General features: G+C 39.6%; 1 protein-coding gene across 1 annotated transcript in view; it reads left to right on the forward strand.

Moving 5' to 3' along the window:
- Nucleotides 1-8,276, forward strand: part of UMAD1 (UBAP1-MVB12-associated (UMA) domain containing 1) — a 214,436-nt gene extending 206,160 nt beyond the window's left edge. The window contains exon 4 of the mRNA XM_028118450.2: nt 6,420-8,276. Within this exon, the coding sequence (XP_027974251.1) occupies nt 6,420-6,677 (258 nt within the window). The 3' untranslated portion in view covers nt 6,678-8,276. The remainder of the gene's footprint in view (nt 1-6,419) is intronic.
- The last annotated feature ends 9,818 nt before the right edge of the window (nt 8,277-18,094 follow it).

Genomic DNA, 18,094 nt, shown 5'->3' on the forward strand with positions numbered 1-18,094 from the left:
CAATATTTTGCTTTCATAGGACAACTTATTTTATCTCTACTTATCCGAGGCATGGGTTGCCTTAAAAAGCAGGAGGTTTGAAAAGATGCCAAATATAGGTGATGCTCATATTAATACAATAGTCATACTTTAGTCGGGAAGTCTCCAAATTGTTAGCAGGTTTGCAAAATTGGCACCCCTTAATAGATTTCATGGTGGTTTGGGAGGCTTCTGTTCCAGGAAAAATGTAGTCTGTTCTCAAACCTGCATTTCCTTGCTTTCAAATACCCAGGAGTGAGGTTCACAGGATGCCACTAACCTTCTGTTGCTCCAGGGAAGTGACTTCATTTTTCTAAGCCTTTACTGAAAAGTGTTATGTGCCTTGTATTCTTGGACTGTTTTTTTCGGAAGCTCTGAGAAGATTTTACAGATTGAACCTCATGAATCTTTGCAGCCCCTCTGCAAGAAAGGGAGGAATAGTGTCTATAAACCTTTCTGAATTATTTGAAACAAAGATAATAGAATGTGAGGATTACAAGATAAACTTGGCCAGCCCATTTTTTAACAGCTCAACTGATGAACAAGAAATAATTTTTATACAAACATAAAAATAGCTGATTAACTGTAAACTTTGTTTGTTGTAATGATATAGATAAGGAAATTTCTCTTCTCCCCAAGATTAAAAAAAAAAAAAAAATTCTGACATGGCCTACTCCTACTTAAACCATGTGAGGCCAAACATTAATTTGGAAAAGTATTAAAGCTAGATTATATGAAGGAACTTATACTCAAGAACATTGTCATAGCAGCCCTTCTGCGAACCGGATTAATCACAAAAATAACGAATATGCTTTATGAACATAATATTTGAAGTAATTTTTTAAAATTTGGCTATTAACCATAAGGTTAAGTGATTCTTTTCTTCTTGCTCCATTGTGGTTAACATACTCATTCTTCTCTTTAAAGACCCATTTTATTATGCAAATGAAAAAACTGAAAGACTGTGTGTGTAAGAGAGAGGGCTGCTTTTTGCCAGGGAACTCATGCACCTGTTTCAGCCCTCAGCCCCCACCTCTGCTTCCACTGGCTGCCAAGCTCGACTTCGTGAGCGGAGTAGCGGGTGTGGGGTCCTTGAATTTTGACTCACATTTTCTTTGTGACTTACTCTTGTTTTGCCTTATAGTTTCTCCCCTTCCAGCTCTCAGCATGCCAACAGCAGCTGCATCATGGCACTCACCCTGCTGCCAAGAGGGCAGGCAGCCTCCTTGGAGACTGTAACGTTGCACTCGAGCCAACTGTTAAGAAATAGATGGTGGAGTAATACATACAGCACAGCTGAAATTGAGAGCCTTCTAGGAGGCATTTGGTGGAACACTTTGTCTGTGGTATTTTTACGTTAATTTTTGGAAACTTTTTATTTTGGACAGTTTTCAGACAAAGGTAGAAAGAATACTGTAGCACATTCCCACGTACCTTCTACCTCTCCATTTCAACAGTGATCAACTTATAGACAATCTTGTTTCACTGACCCCAGCGTTTCCCTGTGGTTTATCCAGACTACTGGTAGATTCATTTCTGGGGATAAATATTTCATAAATTACAGTTGCTTTTCTGTCGTTCTTCAGTCTAAGGTCTGTCACCTTAATGATTTTTTCAGTCCTCTCTTCCTAATGGTAAAAGATATCAGAGTCTTTTTTCCTTCTGAATTAGGCCAGGATATGCTATGTTGGCACCTGTCATATTTTGTAATACCATCCCCTCAATTTTCAGGGCTTTTTTCATTCAGTTGCCCAATCTGTCCAAAGCTGAGGTGTGCGGGGTCTTCGAACGTGGAGCATTAAAGGTCCCTGGGCTTGATTCTCAGTGTTACCACAGACTAGCTCTGTAACCTGGGACAACTTCCTTCACCTTGTGTGCTTCCGTGCCCTCTTGTTTTTAACATGGGACTAATAATGGTACACACCCCACAAAGCTGTGGTGGGACTTAAATGGGTGAGTACATTTAAACAGCCCAGATGGAGACTGGCACAAAGGAAGTGCCCAGTTTATGCCGGTTGCTGCCATCCTCCTCCCCCTCGTGATCATTTTCCCTCCCTCATCATTTCACAGACTAGAGAAGTGAGGCCCAGGCGGGTGAAGGATACGGCAGTTTTATCAGGAGAACTTGAACAAGGAACCATAGGTCTCAATTCCTTTACTATCCAAGATGCAGTCTGCCCGAGGGTTAAGCCTTAGAAGTTGGGTGTTGAGAACGCAAACCGGTATGGGTACTATAACTCCTTGGGAGTGGAGAAGGGGAGGTTTCAGGGATGCTTTTATTGAAGAAAGGAGATGAAACTGGAGAACGTTCTGTACACAATAAAGAGCAGAAAGTTCAAGCATGGGCTGCTACTAACGGATAGATCTAGGGAACATTTGTGCATGAGACTGAGAGAGAAGCAAGATATGGGAGCGGAGGGGAGGGTAAGATGATGTCAAACACCGAAGAGGGGCGCCCGGGCGGCTCGATCATTAGCATCCGACTTTTTTTTTTTTTTTTGACAGAGAGAGACACAGTGAGAGAGGGAACACAAGCAGGCGGAGTGGGAGAGGGAGAAGCAGGCTTCCCGCTGAGCGGGGAGCCAGATGTGGGGCTCGATCCCAGGACCCTGGGATCACGACCCCAAGCCAAAGGCAGACGCTAAACAACTGAGCCACCCAGACACCCCATAGGCATCTGACGCTTGATTTCGGCTCCAGTCATGATCTCAGGGTCCTGAGATCAAGCCCCGCATGGAGCCCTGCATCAGGCTTTACACTCAGCACAGAGTCTGCTTGGGATTCTCTCTCTCCCTCTTCCCCTCCCCACCCCACTGGTACACTTTCTCGCTCTCAAATAAATAAATAAAATCTTAAAAAAAGAGAGAGATGGGTGAATCCTAAATTTTATCTAAAGCCAAGTGGCATTAGCCATTCCCAAAGTTTTAATTTATTCACTCACTTTAACATGTGCTAAGCATTATTCTACTTACTTATGAATAAATACCATTTCATTAATCCTCATCGCAATCCTGTGAAATAGGTACTGTTCTTGATCTCATAATATAGCCAAGGAAACTGAGGCATGGAGGAGTTAAATAACTTGCCCAAGACAATAAGCAGGAGACCTTGGATTTGCACCCAAGCAGTGTGGTTCTAGAATCTGTGCTCTAAACACTCTGTTGTGCTGCTCCACGGCAACCAGAGCCTCCGCGCATAGGTCATCTTGAGGAAAGCAGCGAATGCGCGGTGAGATCCTCTGAAGAGGCTGGAACTGTGGCATCATGGCTCACTGATACCTGTGCGCTCATCTGACCCAGGGATCCTTCATATTTAAGTCTCACGCAGGTTTCAGGAGGCAGGTTCTGTCCACTGCATCCACGGACCTTTCTAATAAGCTTTGTCGTAGCAGGGTGTGGTTACACTGTTCTAGTTACAGCCCTAAGAAAGTACTCTGGTGTTTTATTTTCACCTGAAGTGAAGATGACTCTTGCTAGGGATGTGTTTGGTTAATTCAGAGTCATTTACTAAACAAACATTTCTTGAAGGCCTATGTTCTAGGTGCCGGGGATGCCTTGTGAAGAGAACGGTTCCTCTCCTACAGAATCTCCATGGAGTCTTCCTTTCTAGAGCTTCTCATTAGCATAACAACAGTGTCATTTCTCTCAACTCATACAGCAAAAGAAAAATCAAGAGGAACCTCTCTTGACCCCACATCCCTTTCTAGCTACTGGCCCATATATCTTTTTCCCATCTGTAACACCATGTCTCAAAATGTTGTCTGTTCTCATATTTGTCTTTACTTGCCTTCCTTCCATCATCTTTTTTTTAAGATTTATTTATTTTAGAGTGCGTGTGCAAGCAGGGGGAGGGGCAAAGGGAGAGGAAGAGAGAGAAGTACACTCCCCACTCAGTGTGGAGCCCAACATGGGACTCCATCCCATGACCCTGAGATCATGACCTGAGCCCAAACAGAGTTGGATGCTCAACTGATTGAGCCACGCAGGCGCCCACCTCCCATCATCTTTTAAACACAGCACCAAGCAGACTTTCTCCTCGCGATCTCCCCCAGCTCCAGACTCCTGTCGGATCCCCCTATCTACGAACAGTTCCACTTGGATGTCTGTAAGGCACTTGGAATGTCCAAAACAGCTCCTCCTCTTCCTGCCACACCCAATCCCTGCTGACATTCTTTTCCCATCTCTGTAAATGGAGAATGGAGACTCCATCCTTATTGCTCCAAGCCACAAACTTTGGCTTCATCCTTGCTCCACTCTTGCTCTCACACCCCACATCCATTCCATCAGCAAATCCTGTTGGTTTTCTTCTTGGTCTTTCCACAATCCAAACATTCCGTCTCACCTTTAGTATCACCACCTAATCCACAATCATTTCTCATTCCCAGCTGGTCTTCCTGCTTCCTTCCCTGGGCACAGTACCACCACACACCACCCCCCGCCCCGCCCCCGTCTGTAGTCATCAGTAAGAATTTATGCCCTCTGTAACAATATGTTCTTCAAAAAATTTTTTAAAGCCCTCATGCAACATGGATGAATATCATATATAAAATGCTAAGTGAAAGAAGCCAGAAACAAGAGTTCATACTGTATTATGACTTCATTTAAAATACAGGTAAAACCAGTCTGTGCTGTTAGAAATCGGAATGGTGACTGAGGGGCAAGGAGTTGATTGTGACTGAAAGAGCACCTGCTTGGCCTCTGGGGAGCTGGTCACTTCTATGTCTTGATCTGGGTGCTGGTTGCTCACAGGTGGTTGGTTGGTTAAAACTGAGCAGGCTGTACCCTTTTCTGTATTCATTTTCCATTTCAATAACAAGTTTAACAAAACTGCTATTTCTTACACAGAAAACCATTTTCCTCTAGACTTAGGAGGAATTTATCAGCACTTACAATTATTACAATGTGAGCCCCATGCAGGGAAAAATCTTGTCTGCTTTCATCCATTCAACAAAGAGTTATTGAGCACTGGGCACTGATCTGGGCACTGGGGGTACAGCAGTGAACATGGGAAGTGAAACTCCTTAAGCTTCCAAGGGGTGATATCAGAATAACTCACATACCACAGGACAAGGTGCTGAGGGCTATGGAGAGGAAAAAACAGGAGAGGGAGATGGAGTGCTGGAGTGCGGGAGGTAAGGGCCAGGCTACAGTTTAAATAAAGTGGTCAGGAAAGGCCTCCTTGAGAAGGCTGTGAGAGAAGGAAGCTGGGTATGTCTGGGAGAAGAACCTCCTGGGCAGAGGGACTGGAGAGGAAAGGCCTAAGGCAGAAGCAGGCTGGGTGTGCACGAGCAACAGCAGGGGCCAGTGGGACCAGAGAGGAGGGAGCTAGGACAGCCTAGCTGGGGATACTGGCAGCGAGGTGCCCCAGGGCCAGATCAGGAAGGGCCCTGTAGGCCTCTGTAAAGACTCTGCAGTTTTATTCTGCATGAGACCGGGTTGAGGGGGTGGGAAAGTCAAGTTTTGCCTAACCTGGTTTGAGGTAGGTTTCAGCTGCTTGGAGCAGCAGGTCATTGGTTCTCATTTTTGTAAATACACTTCAGTTTTGTATCCATTCTCCCGGTGATGGATACTTAGTTCGGTTCCAGTTTGGGGCTTGCATAGAGTCCTATGAACACCCCGGTGCACATCTTTTGGTAAAGTACCATATGCAAGGTATACCAGTTTTAAAGAAATTGAACAAGATATATCAATTCTTATTTGAATACCTTGGGTAATATAACATGCTAGTTCCAGCGAAAGTCAGGCAGTCAATCAATACTTATGGTTCGCATTCAAGGTAAATATTCAAGTATGTATCAGGGTATACAAGGTGGAGGATACATGCATACATACAAAGTATGCAAGGTAAGTTAGGCAAGGTGGAGAATACAAAGAGATGTCAAATAGATTTCTTGCCCTCAAGTACCCGAGACTAGTTGGGGATAAGACATGTGTATAATGAAACAACCACTAGCAAGGATACAAACAGCAAATGCCAAATGATATCCTAGGCATTTTGCCCCATATTCTCTCTGAAGCGGACAAGGTCACTTTGGACTATGTTGATAAAAGATTTCACAGGGAAGCTGGGAATTCTGTAGAGCCTGAAAGCATACATCAGATTTGTGAGCCAGACTTTGTAGACATTATCTGGGCTAGGGAAATAGCAGGAATGCCAATTTGTATTTGAGGAGGCCTTGGGTGGTCAGTCTGAGTAAGAGTAGGGATTAGAATTCATTTCAAAGCCTAGTAGAGATCTAGATGGAGGTATTTCACAAGTAGAGTAAATAACAGCATTCTAATCTGGGAATATTTCTATAGTCCACATTTCTCAATCATTTTGCTATATTAACGCCCTGTTTACCACTACTAAACCTCAAAGTCCACGAGGTCTAAATGACTTAAATATATATGTATTTTTAGACTGGCAAAGAAAACTCATCCTGTGTGACTGTAGCAAGCCCCAAGATGGAAAATAAGGCAGGCCAGACTTTGGAAAACAACTCATTAATGGCCGAACTCCTGAACGACGTACCCTTCACCTTGGCCCCACACGTCCTGGCTGTGCAGGGCACCATCAGTGACCTTCCAGACCACTTACTCTCCTACGATGTCAGCGAAAATTTATCACGGTTTTGGTACGATTTCACTCTTGAAAATTCGGTGCTCTGTGATTTGTAATCTTTATGTCTATTTGCACTGTAACAGCTTTAAACAAAAGTTTGCCCATTTTATTTAACCTGTTTGATGTTCTTTGCCATTTCACTGCTTAAACGTTCTCAGAAAAGCAAGGATCTTAAAGCAAAGAAAACATTATGTTCATTACTCTATTTGTTTAAAAGGTGGACTTAATTCTGCTTCCTTTCCCCCAGATAATAAATATAAAAACTAGGCTATCAAGGTTTTATGAAAGGAGCAGATTCCTTCAACCAGTCTCTCAAAATACAACCCCTCAAGTTTATCTTAGGAGAACGGTGAGAAAGAGCTATGGCACTTTTCTTAGTCACCCTAACTCTGAAGTCTACGCTTAGAATGAGTGTAATTTCTCTTCTGTGGTTTGGAGGAAGCTTGAATTAATGTTACTCCCTTTCTTCTTCCACAATGTTTATGAATGAATTCAGGAAAAAAAAAAAAATGTTGCCAGTTAGCTTAATTTCTTCAGTCCCGATTTAGACACCGAGGTGGAAATGTAAAACTTTTCCTAAAAAGCAGTGGTAGTTTGCTGCTCCAGGAATGCTGTCCCTGCTCTGGATGCTATTTCTTTTGAGGGATACATGTGATACATTTCAGTTTCCTCAAAGCCATGGCAGCCCTTTCCACCCTGAATGGTTCCCGTGGGCCTGCCTTTGTTTTCTGCCTCGTTGCTACTCCAGAGCGTGTGCCGTCACTGCTTTCCAAAGAACTTCCCCTGCTTCTGATTCAGTTGGCATTTGCTCCCCTTACCACATATGTTCCCAGTTTATGAAGAGATCCACGTTTCCTTTCAACCTCTTTGCCTCCTAAAGAAAAGCATCTCATGATGATACATATTATTGTTGATAACACCCTTATTTAGAAATTTGTTGGCCACAATACAGATGGAAATGTTTTGCTGCTAGAAAAGCTGAAATCGACTCATTTCCAATTAGAGTGTAGGCAAAACACCTAACTATGACTTTTAGTTCTTGGCTATCCATTATTTATGCCAACTAAAGCAGTAAAGAACTGCCATTGGTCAATAAAATGTAAAGGGAAAAAGCAAATTGTGATAGAGTATTTTCCATGCATGCAAAATTTAAATCACATTTGTTTTGATTAGGAGCAATACAATTTATTGATTCTGTGCCAAATTGTAAGTATACTTTTCACAAAGATAGAGTGCCATAGCAAAACTAAACACTGTGCATAAAGGTACGTGAATCATTCGAGTTTTAATGTGTTGTGCATGTTTGTCTAATAAAGGTAGCATTGTCTTGATAAAAATGCCATATTATTTAAAAGTTAAATGAATATCTCTATTGACAAAAATACGCTTCATTTACAAATAATGTTACCACATGAGGTGAATGATTACATTAAATCTACAGTTTTCATAAAACATCAGTCTAGGAAATGTGACCTATTACTAACACAGATGTGAACATTTTATAGTAGTTTTTGTGAAAACATCCTTTTTAACATCCATGTTAATGTACCTTGAAGCTAAGTGTTAAGTATGTCATCAGTTTGTCTAATATATTTCTTAAATTTTGCCTGAAATACATTTCATTTATATTTATGTCTACCATCTTATAAATATGCTTGTATTTTCATTTGTTGAAAATAATTGTTATATTTAAATAAATGTGAATTAAAATAAACCGATATTTTGATTATTTTCAGATCCAGAAAAAAATAGTTTTCTTTACCTTCATATTTGAATGCAAGTTATTAATTCTTTGTGAGGCACATATTTAAGTATATAGTTTATGCAGTGCCACAAAAATATGAAATTTCCACTTGTATGTAAACTTTAGGGAATAACATTGAAAACGGTAAGATCACTAGTCCTGGCATAACAGAACTGTAGAGATTTGAAAGAAATCACATGAATATCTAGTTCTAGATAGATCCCCATCATCACAAAATTTAGTGAGGACTAGTGTTCATGACCTTCTTTTAACAAAAACATTTTAGTTTTCTTAATCCTGTATATAAATCAATGTTACTATTTTAAAACTGGAAGAAACATTAGAAATCAGCCAGCCAATTTCACTTACCCAAGAGAAACCTGAAGCCCAGAGAGGTGCAATGACCTGACTCACCAGGTTAGTAATAAACATTGAATTCAATAGTGTTCAGAATTAGAAAGTATAACAAAGCTGTATGCTCTGGTGGAAAGAGTTTGGGCATTTGAGGCAGCCAGACAGTTTGTAAAGGCTCACTCACAAGCTGTGGGACTTTGCTCAGTTCCCTCACTTCTAGTGTTCTTAGTTCCCACACTTGTTAAATAGTAATGGTATGCACCTTGCAGAGTTGTGTTAAGTTTTAGATGGTGTTTGTCAGATGCTTGGCATCATAAAGCTTGACTCACCATAGGTGTTCTGAGAAAGGGAGATGCTATAATTCTTATTACTTACCACACACGCACACTAGTCTAACAAAATGCAAAATACAATATTCACTGAACTGAACATATTAAAGAGGTATATAAAAACAGCAATCTGCGTTTATTGTCGGTCTCTCCTGACCCATTATTTTTTTTCCATAGTAAATACCTAACTGTAAAAAAATTTCTAAAATATGTTGGTTGACTCTCTTCAATTCCTTAGTTAAGAATTCCCTACAGAACACTTTCTTTTCTCTCACTATCAAGCATCATGGCCATTTTCCTTAATACAAGGTATCACTGGAAAAAGTACAGTAGATACAGATTGTACAAGTGCTTTTACTGAATCTTATTTTTAGCCCTGAAATATATTCCAGAAGTTGCATATATTTTTTTTTCTAGCTTTCTTTAATGGCATTTGCATCTTTACCCAAAAGCAGAATTAGAGAGGTAATTCTGACCAACTTATTATGGTTAAATTTTTGATTGACTGAACTTTTAAAATTGTACTATTAGGTATTAACAAAAGCACATTTCTTATTAACAGTTTCGGAAATCCGTAATTGTTTTGTTTTGTTAAGTAAACATTTGGTGACACCAATACTTTTTCCCCCTTTTCACAATAAAATGATAAATTGGAAACAGTATGAAAGAAATCTTTTCTAATTTTCCCAGAGTCCTGATGTCTTATAATTCTAAAGTCCAGGTATGGAGTAGCAAAGAAATAATCTCATTCATGTTCTAAAACAGTGGTACATCGGACCTTACTCCCTTACCTATCATGTTAACAAATGATCAATAAATGAACATTGCTCTCAGTTATCTAGCAAAGATTGTTACTTTCAGAGATAATACATTGTCTTATTAATATGTCAGTAACATTCACATGAAATATAAGTATATTGGATAGGTGGCTGAAGGATGTTACATCTTTTAAAGCCATTGAGAAATGAGGGTTTGTGGACATTATCTTTTGAGCATTTGTGTCATACTACTAAGGGCATAACCTAAATATTATTGAAAAATCTGAAATTCTCAAAATAAGTATGACTCCGCTGATATTACATTGGCCTGAAAGATGAAGTATTCTTTTTTTTTTAAAGACTTTTTTTTATTTATTTATTTGAGAGAGAGAGAATGAGCGATAGAGAGCATGAGAGGGAAGAGGGTCAGAGGGAGAAGCAGACTCCCCGCTGAGCAGGGAGCCCGATGTGGGACTCGATCCCGGGACTCCAGGATCATGACCTGAGCCGGAGGCTGTCGCTTAACCAACTGAGCCACCCAGGCGCCCAAAGATGAAGTATTCTTATGTGTTAGGAAAATGACCCTTTATGCCATGGGATTTGGTATATCGGTGTAGGAGAAAAAGAGACATGTTGATTAATATGAAGGAGCTCTGTTACAGTCAATACAGCAGTATGTTAAACATTATTAAATCAACTTTTTATGTTAGGGTAGCTTTAGATTTATAGAAAAGTTACAAAAATAGTGCAGCATTCTGATCTACCTCCCACTTAGTGTCCCCTATTGTGAACATCTTACATTACTATAGTGCCTCTGCTACAACTAATGAGCCAACTTTGGTACATTACTATTAACTCAAGTCCACACACTATTCTGATTTCACGGTTTTCCCATCATGTTCTTGCTTCCCTTCTAGCATCCCATCCAGTAGAACACATTACATTTAGTCATCATGTCTCCTTAGGCTACTTTTGGCTATGATAGTTTCTTGTTTTTGATGACCATAACATTTTTGTGGAGTACTGGTCAGGTATTTTGTAGAATGTCCTTCGATTGGGGTTTATCTAATGTTTTCACATGGTTAGATTATGGGTTTTTAGAGGTAGTTTACAAAGATGAGGTGCCCTTCAATGAGATCATCTCATACCAAGGGTACGTGCCATCAACATGATACTCCTACTGATGTTAACCTTTACCACCTGGCCAAGGTAGTGTTTGCCAGATTTCTCCACTGTTAAGTAAATCCTTCCCCCACTTTTATACTCAAAATTTTGGCATTAAGTGATAAATCATAGCCCACACTCAAGCAATAGGAAGTTAAGCTCTACTTCCTTAAGAGGCAAGTAGCTACATCAATTATTTGGAATTCTTCCATATAAGAGATATGCCCCTTCTCTCCAATTTATTTATTTATCATTTTCTTATTTATATTGGGACTCATGAATATTCCCTCTTTTTTTCCCAAATCTAAATCAGTGGGAGCTAAGAAATATATTTACACCTTTATAAAAGTTAATAAAGGAAAATTTGGCACATTTTACATGGTGCACCTATCATTTGTTATTGGATATTATAAAATGGTCTATAATTTCCTCAGAATTCATCTTCCTTTAGATATATTTCTCCTTAACTTGCCATGACTGGAACTATATGCACAATAGACTTTCCCTGAGAGCTACGAGCACTGCATTGTAAGTGGAGCCTTCTTCCATACTTGGCCTTTCCCTACCTCTCATTCCCATAATGATTGCATCTTACACATAATGTCATTCTTCAGCAAGTGGTGTAGAGGCAAGATTATAGTGTAATCATTTTCCTCTCTAAAGAGCCAAGATAACTCATGATACACAGAGCTCTTCTCTACAATAGATGACTTTTTTTAGTAATCACAAAAACAAAGTTGTAGCTCTGTAAGTTTCTAAAGAAAGAAATGTTTCATTTTCAACCTCTAAGAAGTAGTTTTAAGAAGCAGTATGAGGAAATTCAGGTCATCCTACAGTCCCAGGATCGAGTCCCACATCGGGCTCCCTGCTCAGCGGGGAGTCTGCTTCTCCCTCTGACCTTCCCCCCTCTCGTGCTCTCTATCTCATTCTCTCTCTCAAATAAATAAATAAAATCTTTAAAAAAAAAAAAGCAGTATAAGGAAACTCAGTCTTCTTTCGGAGGGGGAGGTGCTCAAGAAACTCTAATTTTTAATTCTGATGAAACCAAATTGTGTGCTAAAATATAAAGTTGATCTCCAATTTCACTTGGGGAAAAAAAAATCAATCAAAGCAAAAAGCATCTTATTTTGTCCTTGGAAGAAACCTGAATATAGTTCTTTGTCAAGAATTTGCCCAGTCCCAACTTTAACCCCTACCAAGGAAATAAATTCCTTACAATCAAAGGTAAGGCAAAGGATAATTGCATCCAGAACAACCCATCAGTGCGCTAACTCTGAACCAGCCCCACAGACAGCATTTTAGTTACTACCCAGGCCAGAGAGAGAGTCAGACAATAGACTGTTTCAGAGGTCAGTTAAGGAGACAGCCTCCCACTTAGGACTGCTGCCAGGGACGTACAATCCAGTGTCTGACATCTGGGTTCTGCAGCTGCCAAGTCTGCCCCTTGTGTGGCCACAGGTGTTGGCTATAATTCTGAGACACGTGGGGAAGGAGGAACAGGGTAATGTTAGTTTCACTGTATGTATGTGTGTCTATGTGTACAGTTTTAATTTTAATCTTGTTTTTCAAAAGGTACATCATTGATTTTGTTTCAAAATTAATGTATTTCTGCATAATGGCAAGGAACATTTGGGAGGCTAACAAAGAAGAAGCTTTTGTTCAAGAACAAGGGCAAAACAAAGCCAAGTTCTTACACCTATAGGGTACACCGTACACTAATATGCTGTGTGTGGCATTGTTAGCTTAGTCATTTTTTAAAAATTTTTTAGAAGACTCTATTTATTTATTTATTTGAGAGAGAGAGCATGAGAGGGGGAGGGTCAGAGGGAGAAGCAGACTCCCCACGGAGCAGGGAGCCCGATGCGGGACTCGATCCCCGGACTCCAGGATCATGACCTGAGCCGAAGGCAGTCACTTAACCAACTGAGCCACCCAGGCGCCCCTAGCTTAGTCATTTGAATAGGCCCTCTCAGGACTGAAAAGAAATAAAATGGATGCCAGAAAGCAAACAGGCAGTTGGTCTAAGATAAAACCTAAATACTTATCCTCTCCCAGTATCCACCCCCACTGCAACATCCTTGTTTGGGATGCTCACAAGAATTTGTGTTTACCAATATGTGTATAAATACAGCCTGGAACACACTGTATCTACTTTTCTATGTATAGAAAAGTACACTATACCAGTAAACAGTTAACACAGCTTAAAGAAGTAACACAGGAGACTTATCTCCTATTTGGGGGGCAAATCTAGAAGTTCCTACCTCAGTTAAGTATTTGAGGTTCCTAACCTAAAGATATGGGCAGTAGTAGAAATGAAGATGATTAAGAGAAGGGAATGACACTGGTAAGTCAATAGTCAACATTTAAAAATATAGATATGTCTATACCTCCATAATTAAATATACACTTCCTCCTTGTTTTGCCTAACTTCATAGTCTGAAATTGAATTTAATGGAACAAGAAGGAATCTTCAGATTTCATCTTCTCACTGAATCTCTTCTAAGGAGAAATGTTTGAATCATTAAGCCAATGTTTCTGTACCTGTTAAAACCAATGTGCACTATGACTTTTTTTCACTGTATCTCCTATATATTTTACCAGTTTAGGAGCATTTTTGACAGGTTCTACTTTATATTTTCTAGTACAAAGACAATAGGTAAATTGAATATACTTTTTCAAAGTACAGCCACAACCCCATTTCCCTTAAGAATCTATGCTCTCTGATTGATGTTCCATCGGACTTACGCTTGGGACATAAATCTTCGACCAGGCTCTGTTGAATGAATGAGTGAACCAATGAAATAAACCATTAAATTATCTATAAAGGAGACTTCCCAAAAGCAGAGGAATAGAATTTTGAAACTTTTGTAGTTTTTCAGGCCCCAGTAAGTTCCCCAAATTATCATGCTGTATTTATGCAGTTGAAAATAATGCTTAGTTTACCAAGCCTCTACAAATTGTGCCTTTTGTCTGTTTTGGGTATTCTCCATGTTTTTCAGGTTGTGTTTTCCTCTGCCCATAATGACTATGTATGTTCTCATGATGAGTAAGAACTGATTCTAGACAATACAGTATATTTTGGTGCTGTGGATTAACTCATTTGAGGTTTTATCTAGCTGCCAAGTTTCCCTTGTGTGTTCTTGATTATTTTTGCATATATTTCTGCCCCAGAATTTATGAATCCTACATGACCTACCCTTGAAAAATGTCATCTTTCATATGCTTTCCTAAGCACATTTGAATATTTCAAATGCATTTGGTTTAGATAAAAACATTTTTCTAGGATCAGTAGTACAACTTTCCTTTAGAACTCTTCTGTATCTCTGTCTTACATTTCCTACCAATCAATTCTCTACCGTCATCGTCATAGGAACATGTTTTTAGATCCTTTCCCTCGAAGTCCAGCTGTAAACTCTTTTTCCATCTATTTGGAGTCAAGTTTCTTGAGTGGTCTATTTTTGTATCTGCACTTCCTTACTTTCTGTTCACTCATTAACCCCCTGTAACCTGGTTTCCCATCCTTGGTTAGAACTCCACTGAACAGCTTCATATGGCGCCACCTCCAACCTGACAAGTGCCTTATACCTAGTTCTTTGAGGCAGTCCTCCCTGTCGGTTACTTCCAGTGTCCTGAAATTGTCTTCACCCTTGATTGCTGTGACACTTGCCTTTCTAGTTTCCCTTCCCTCTCTGTGACCATTCCACCTCATACCACTGGGGACTTCTTTTCCTCCATTCCATCCCTAAAATGTTGGCTCTCTTCTGTTCCCTGTCTTCTCTGCACCATCATATTCGTGCCTGCCTGCTTCTGTTTACACCCAAACTGATCTCTAGCCCAGAACTCTTCTTAAGTTCTGCATCTATATACACTGTCGGTTATCAGACATCTCTCTTGATGCTTCCTCTCAGCTTCTCGAGCAAGACCAGGGTAGCCGTTGTTTGCATCTGCTCTACACTCATTCACATCCCACCTCTTCTGCTTCCATTTACTTTGGGGAATTCCTTCTTCACTCCATATGGTCCTAATGGGAAACAGCACACTTGTTCCCAATCCTGAACCCTGAAGGGGCAGAAACCTGGTTCAGTCGGCATCCCTCTTACCAACTGATACTAATGTAAGCAGAAAGCAGCACCTCTTCTTGCTGGATACTGACAGCCAGCTTTCCCTTTGTGTTTCCAAGTCCTGACATATCATCTGACACCCTGGATTACCCAGGCAGGAAATCTAGGAGTCTATCCATTCTTCCTTCTTACTGTGCTCCATACTCAACTGCTGATAAACTTTTGTGAATTATCTATCATAAAGACATGTCTCTCCAATGTGTCTGTCTTCTCCATTCCTACTGCTCCTACTCCAGTCGCTGTCTTCATCATTTCTCCTAACTGATCTCCCTGCATCCTCTACACTATAGCCAGAAAGAACTTCTTAAAAAAATAAATTTAAAACCCTTAGTAGCTCCCTGGTATCTAGAGAATTGAAGTGCCTGAAGGCAAATAAGGGCCTTCAATTGCCTCTCTAGCCTCATCTCAAATCATATCCTGTGTGCTCTTCCCTAGCGAGCAGAACACGCCATGCCTCCTTCACCATCCTCACATTCTGTTCTTTGTGCTTGGAATGCCCTGATCTTCCCTTCTAAATTTTTTTTATTTATCATTGTTTGTTTGTTTTCCTGGTCATAAAATATTTATTAAGGTTTACTTTAGGGAATAATAGCAAATATAAAATTCAGGATAACAATATGAAGTAATTTAATTTCAATCCTTTCAAAGTCAACCCAGCCCTCAATGCTCGGCAGAAGTAAAACCACTGGTGAGACTCACTAAAAGCAGTTTGACAACTCCAGAAGAGGCTTTTCGTGAACATTTACAACTAGAGCATCTGAATACCTCCTTTAAGTGCAAAACCACACTACAGTTATGCAGTAGCAATGCCTTCATATGGTTCTCATTAGTCATTAGTAGTCAAATCGCATAAAACACCAGAAAAAACACACAATGGAGCTCACAAAATATGCTTAAAAATGAACCTGCCCTTGCAAAACACACACCATAATGGAAGAAGAGACATTTTTTTAAAAAAGTACTATGCACAGTATAGGAGCTGTGTGCATTCCAACAATCTCCAGTGAACTAATCTGTGGCTAAATTATTTTACAAGGTTTCATTCAAGTATCACCTCCTCTGGGAAACCTTTCCTTATTCCTCCTAAGCTAGATTGGATATCCTTCCACATTCCTTTACTATCCTTTGTTCTCTCTCTCTTTTTTTTTAAAGATTTACTTATTTATTTATTTGAGAGAGACCAAGAGAGAGCAGAGTGAGTGAGAGAGAACATGAGTGGGGGGTAGGGGCAGAGGGAGAGGGAGAAGCAGGCTCCCCACTGAGCAGGGAGCCTGATGTAGGACTCTATCCCAGGACTCTGGGATCATGACCTGAGCCGAAGGCAGACGGTTAACCAACTGAGCCACCAGGTGCCCCTGTTCTCCTCTTTCAAGGTTCTTGACCCACAGTACTGGCATTGTTTGTCTAAGTGGTAACTCTGTGAATGGATCCTAACCTGTATTTCCATGCTTAACCTGACGCCTGACACATAGTTTGTGCTTGATATAAGTCAGTCGAATGGGCAAATCATTGAATTACCACTGATTTGAGAAAATGTATAAGGTTCTTATCCCATCTACATTAGAATTTGTCCTTGTGTTGTGTTAGAAGCCTTTAGGCAACATTTTAGATGTTCATACTGGAATATGCCATTTCCTTAATGTTCCCAAATTTGTATCCTAAATAATTTAGCTTAAATTTTTTGAAAGTAGAAATGTACCTTTTGTTTGGTTAGCTGTATCAGTAACATACAATAAAACTATTTTGTATTTATCATAACCTTTTAGACAGTGTTGATTAACTCTTTAAATTTTGGAGGTACAAGTGACTATGACCCCTTGTAACTTGGGTTTTATTTTTTGGTTTTCTTTAATGTACACATAGAGGGAACTTTCTTCTGCCTTCTATTAAATTGACATTGATTAATCCTAATTAAATTACATGGCTCTTTTTAAATCATGGATTTTTGTAGAATTAAACATATAACATAAAAATTGAATGCCTGATGTTTTAATGGGCTGCGGCATTTTGTTTTCACGTAACCTAACCTTACTGAAGGATGTGGAAATATTAACCCTTTTGATAGTGGTCTGCATTCTTGAAGAATAGCTCATTTTACTTTTGAGGAAAAACAAATAATTATCTGAGGAAAGAAGACTCTCATGTTGATTTTTCATGCAACCAAAGCAGGTCCTAAAATATTCTTTAACTGGTCCATTCGTTTGGTAGCCAGTTTTCAACTTTTTAATTACTGTAATGAATTATAATGATTTTGTACAATATTAGTCAATTGAGTTTCTAACCATGTGGTCACATTAGTAATTGCAACCTCTAAACTTCCCCATAGATACAAAGATGCAGATTTACATCATTTACAAAAAACAAGGAAAGCATTAGTAGCCAGTATCTTAAAATGTTCATTCAGTCTATAAAAAGAAAAATAAATCCCTGTTATGTTGGCTAAAAAAATTCTGCATTTCTGTTGTCTAAATAACAACTTACAAATATTTTTATAACATCAAGTAATAAAATATTTCACAAGATAAGTTTCTTAGCAAAAACAGTCTCCAGAACTAAACTCAAAAGGAAGTTCTTAATCTTTATTACCTTCCTATTCATGGTTAAAATATCTTGTTAAATGAGTATCAAGGGTCAATAGTTTCTTTCCCCACCCCAACTGAAAAACTATCTGTAGAAACACTCTCTACTCACTTTAAGTCTACCTATAATTTTAAGTGACTCTAAGTTTCTACACTTGGCAATGTACACTTATCAGAAAGGGACTGTAGGAATAAAGACCTCAGTAAGCAAAGCAGTTGTCTCCTGGGTGTGGGTTATTCCCATTCAGGCTTTTCTAGTGTTCGTAGAGATACACTTGAGACGTTATTTCTTTTTTCATATTGATTGTGATAAGAGCCTCATTTCCCAGTGCAATCTATCACTACCCTGCAGGACGGAGACCACTGGGCTTGCTGCTTTTGTACAGCAGATGCGATATCCTTCGGCCTGGGTGTGCTTTGTGAT

This window comes from Eumetopias jubatus, unplaced genomic scaffold (genome assembly GCF_037043125.1).
Source record: "Eumetopias jubatus isolate StellerSeaLion01/CBP00866 unplaced genomic scaffold, mEumJub1_p1.0 scaffold_14, whole genome shotgun sequence".
Taxonomy (NCBI): Eukaryota; Metazoa; Chordata; class Mammalia; order Carnivora; family Otariidae; genus Eumetopias; species Eumetopias jubatus.